A 4,240-nucleotide genomic window follows, 5' to 3' on the forward strand; every position below is an offset into this window, starting at 1 on the left:
GTCCCAGCTACTCGGGAGGCTGAGGCAGGAGAATGGCGTGTGCCCGGGAGGCGGAGCTTGCAGTGAGCCGAGATCATGCCACTGCACTCCAGCCTGGGCGACAGAGCAAGACTCTGTCTCTACTAAAAAATACAAAAAATTAGCCAGACGTGGTGGCGGGCACCTGTAGTCCCAGCTACTTGGGAGACTGAGGCAGGAGAATGGCGTGTGCCCGGGAGGCGGAGCTTGCAGTGAGCCGAAATCGTGCCACTGCGCTCCAGCCTGGGCGACAGAGCGAGACTCCATCTCAAAAAAGAAAAAAATTAACACCCTTAATACATATTTAGCAGATCTATAATTTCATGTCTGCTTACATTTGTTGTCAAAGCTTCATAAACTACTTACGTAAATGAAAGCATGTTCGAGTTTCCAAATGCCACTATGACAAGCAAACAGAGAAACTGCTTAGATAACACCTGCTTGGGTCATAAATACATGTGGCAACATCTGGCCATTCTTAAAGAAATGCTTGTGTTTCCAAAAAGAATTTTTTCTTTTAAGTCATAAGCCTTATGCAATTCTTCCAAGGTAATAATGTGTCTGTCCTTCCTTCTTAAGTGTGGTTCAAGGCATCTCAAGGCATATTGCTGTCTGAGGTTCTGATTTAACTGGCTGGGCAGAGAGGGGAAGAGTGGGCACTAACATTTTTTAAAAGTTTCACACGTCATTCGAGCATGTAGTCAGTGTTGAGAACCTTGGTACTAAAGGCTCTTGCATCTTCCTACTGTCACTTGTCCTCACCAAAAGCCCTTGAGGTAGTCCCTGGGTCAGGCAACGATCTCTTTCATGGGCTAAGAAACTAAGGCACAGAGAGGTTAACAGGCTCCTCTGATACTGTGCAGTCAAATGACAGAACCATGATTGCAACTGACATTTCCAAATAAACAATGACTCCTCCCCCAGCAACGGGCAGCACTTACATGGACCAAAAGTATGAAGCCTAACTGCGAGCCAGGCATGACCTTCTGTGTCAAGGACATCATGGAAGGGAAAGGAACAGTTCTGAACCAATCATTCCACATGAACAGAAATAAATACATAAAGCCAGGCTTGGGGTTGTGCACCTGTAGTACCAGCTACCCAGGAGGCTGAGACAGGAGGATCACTCAAGCCCAGAAATTCAAGGCTGCAGTGTGCTGACTGCAACTGTGAATAGCCACTGCAATCCAGCCTGGGCAACATAGTGAGACCACGTCCTTGTAAAAAATAATACAATTTTAAAAATTTAAAAAATATTTATAAACAAAATAAGTGCCTAAGATACTTATTGGAAGCCACATGAGGAATGAGGCATAACTTTTTCTTTTCTTAAAAGTCTTACTTCCCTCATATATATGCCACTGAATCAGGTTTCTCAGAAAATCCATCAAGATTCACATACTTCCTGACATCTGAATTCTTAGCTCTGTTACTGTGAGGGCTAGAAAACTCGTGAATATCTCTATAATTTGGGTCCAAAAGATAATTACAAACCTGTGTTAGCATGTGACAGCATTACAAAAACGCCTATGCTTTTCCTGTCACCCGCCCACCTAGACTTGCCAGGGACCCAGAACCCTACATGTTCTAACTGGATATACAACTTCCCAGGATCCGATCAGATCTCATTCCCTTCTCTGAATTTCCCAAATACCAACCCGTCGGCTGCGTTGGGCCTCAAAGATTAACAATTACAACTGACTGTTTTATTTTGCTCTACAGGCAAACTTTTTTAAATCTGTATTCTATTCTGGATAACCTCCAGGACGTTTATTTTGCAATTTCAAATTTCCATGAGAGCCAATTCACCTGGGACCTTCTCCACTTCACCCCAAGGTAACACCCTCACATCCTATCAACTATTGCTGCACCTAAGAAATAATTTCTATCATTATTGCCTTTTTCATTGTAAGTTCCCACATCTCATCATGTTCAAGGAGGCATTGATTTTCCCCTCTTTTGTAAAAGTCTCACCTGACTGCAGAAATGTTTTCTTGAGCCAAGCAGAAACGAGGAATGGAGCACACATAGCCATGAAGAAAGAACATAGCACGTTCTGGTGGGGACAGCAGTTTTCAATGGGTTGCTGTGATTTCCAGGACACTCTAGGAAGGGCCTGTTTACTCAGCTTACACTGAACACAAATGACATCTTGTTCTCCCTACTGCTAGTGATGTGGCCTCCTGAAAAGCCTATAAAGTATTAGTTAATCCAGTAAGTGGAAGCCACTTCTAACAGTACACATTTGTTGAGACTTACAAGACACTGTGTGGAGCTGAAACCACTTCTTTCCCATTTTAGAAGACTTTCCCATTCAGGCAGGACATATACTCTCACATATACTCTCCTGATGCCTACAGGCACAGGAACTCAAATCCTTCCGGGAAGGAAACCTGCCCTTCTAGCTACTGCAGAAAGTGCTTGCGGCATAAAAAGAACAAAAAGGGGGAAAGCAGGGCCACTGGGGAGTGGAATTTTACTGATTCCTGATCCTCAGAGGTTTTTACAAAGGTTTTTTTTTTTTTAAAAAAAAAAAGGCGGTGGGGGAACTAGGCAAAACTGCATTTAGAATTTTGGTTAAAGCAAAGAAAATTGAATCATCATATTTTCAAAGACCTACCATATTCAACCTATTAAGTAAAGCAATATATCATGTTTTTTTTCTCTCTCATGCTTATTTGATGCTTACAGGTTCAGGGCAGACTTGCCACTTTGTTTCTAAAACATGCAGAGAGCAGACTTAGGGCAGCATATGCTGTTCTGGGGCCCAACCCACACAAACCCTGACAGGTGACTGACCAAACGCCATCAGGAAGGTGATGAGGGAAACCACCTTCACCGAGAGGCCAGTGTACAAAACAAAACTAAGGACTGTTGGTGCATGCTTGTCCAGAGCTTAGTGGCAGAGTGTTACGGAAGGGATGGGCGGGGAACACACAGGCAACCTCCAATATGCTCTGACATCCAATCCACAGTCCAGAGCAGTGGGGCTGCAGCCGGGCATGGAGCTAAGGCACTAGGGCTGCAGTGGGTGGGAGGCACCGACCAGAGGTCCCAGTGCCCTGTCATTCCCGGGGAGAGGGGAAGGAGCTCTGCTCACAAGGCTGCCTTTGTGTGCCAAAGTTGTTTTCAAAAGTCTCAACAGCATTGCTGAGTGCTCCACCTGGGAAGCCCCCTGAGCAACCCTCTCTTCGGGAGCTGCATCCTCTGCTCATGTGCCTTCTTCCATCTCATCTTTGCGAGTTGCCTTTCTTTCCCCTGCTGTGGGCTGGATAAAGAGCAATCCAGTCATTTCACCGTTTGCTGGAGCAGGACCCCGTGCTTTTTCCAAGGCAGCAGGGAGCGCCCCTCCATCACAGTTTGGTGAAGGCAGCTGGCTGGGTCTGAGGTTGCTCCACATCTGGGGGTGGGAAGACACTGGAAATGGCTATGTCCACGATGCCCTGGCACAGTTCTGCATAGAGCTTCCTGAAATGTGTTTTTAAAAATATCATTGAGGATGTTCATCAAAGTGCAAGCAAAAAAAAATAAATGTTTTTTGTTTTTGAGACAGGGTTTTACTCTGTCTCCCAAGTTGGCATGCAGTGGCGCAATCATGGTACATACACTGCAGCCTCAAATTCCCAGGCTCAAGGGATCCTCCCACCTTAGCCTCACAAGTAGCTGGCACTATAGGTGTGCACCACTGTACCCAGCTAATTTTAAAATTTTTTGTAGAGACAGGGTCTTGCTATGTTGCCCAGGCTGCTCTTGAACTCCTGAGCTCAAGCAACCCTCTCACCTCGGCCTCCCAAAGTGCTGGGATTACAGGTGTGAGCCACTGTGCCTGGCAGTTTTTCTTGTTTTTGTGTTTTACCAAAATCTGCCCTAGAAATTCTATTTTGTGACATTTCTTAAACTGGTTGCCACTCAGCCAGAGAGAAAGGTCGAGTTACCCACAAAGGGAAGCCCATCAGACTAACAGCAGATCTCTCGGCAGAAACCCTATAAGCCAGAAGAGAGTGGGGGCCAATATTTCACTTTCTTAAAGAAAAGAATTTTCAACCCAGAATTTCATATTCAGCCAAACTAAGCTTCATAAGTGAAGGAGAAATAAAATCCTTTACAGACAAGTAAATGCTGAGATTTTGTTACCACCAGGCCTGCCTTACAAGAGCTCCTGAAGGAAGCACTAAACATGGAAAGGAACAACCAGTACCAGCCACTGCAAAAACATGCCAAA

General features: G+C 45.1%; 1 protein-coding gene and 1 long non-coding RNA gene across 2 annotated transcripts in view; both read right to left on the minus strand.

Annotated features, from left to right (window-relative positions):
- Nucleotides 1-1,275, minus strand: part of LOC105519642 — a 2,129-nt gene extending 854 nt beyond the window's left edge. Inside the window, exon 1 of the long non-coding RNA XR_001003003.1 lies at nucleotides 310-1,275. This is a non-coding gene — a long non-coding RNA (uncharacterized LOC105519642). The remainder of the gene's footprint in view (nucleotides 1-309) is intronic.
- A 31-nt stretch (nucleotides 1,276-1,306) lies between these two features.
- Nucleotides 1,307-4,240, minus strand: part of TTL (tubulin tyrosine ligase) — a 52,028-nt gene continuing 49,094 nt past the window's right edge. The window contains exon 6 of the mRNA XM_011953097.1: nucleotides 1,307-3,486. Within this exon, the coding sequence (XP_011808487.1) occupies nucleotides 3,372-3,486 (115 nt within the window). The 3' untranslated portion in view covers nucleotides 1,307-3,371. The remainder of the gene's footprint in view (nucleotides 3,487-4,240) is intronic.

This window comes from Colobus angolensis, unplaced genomic scaffold (assembly GCF_000951035.1).
Source record: "Colobus angolensis palliatus isolate OR3802 unplaced genomic scaffold, Cang.pa_1.0 Scaffold356, whole genome shotgun sequence".
Lineage (NCBI taxonomy): Eukaryota > Metazoa > Chordata > Mammalia > Primates > Cercopithecidae > Colobus > Colobus angolensis.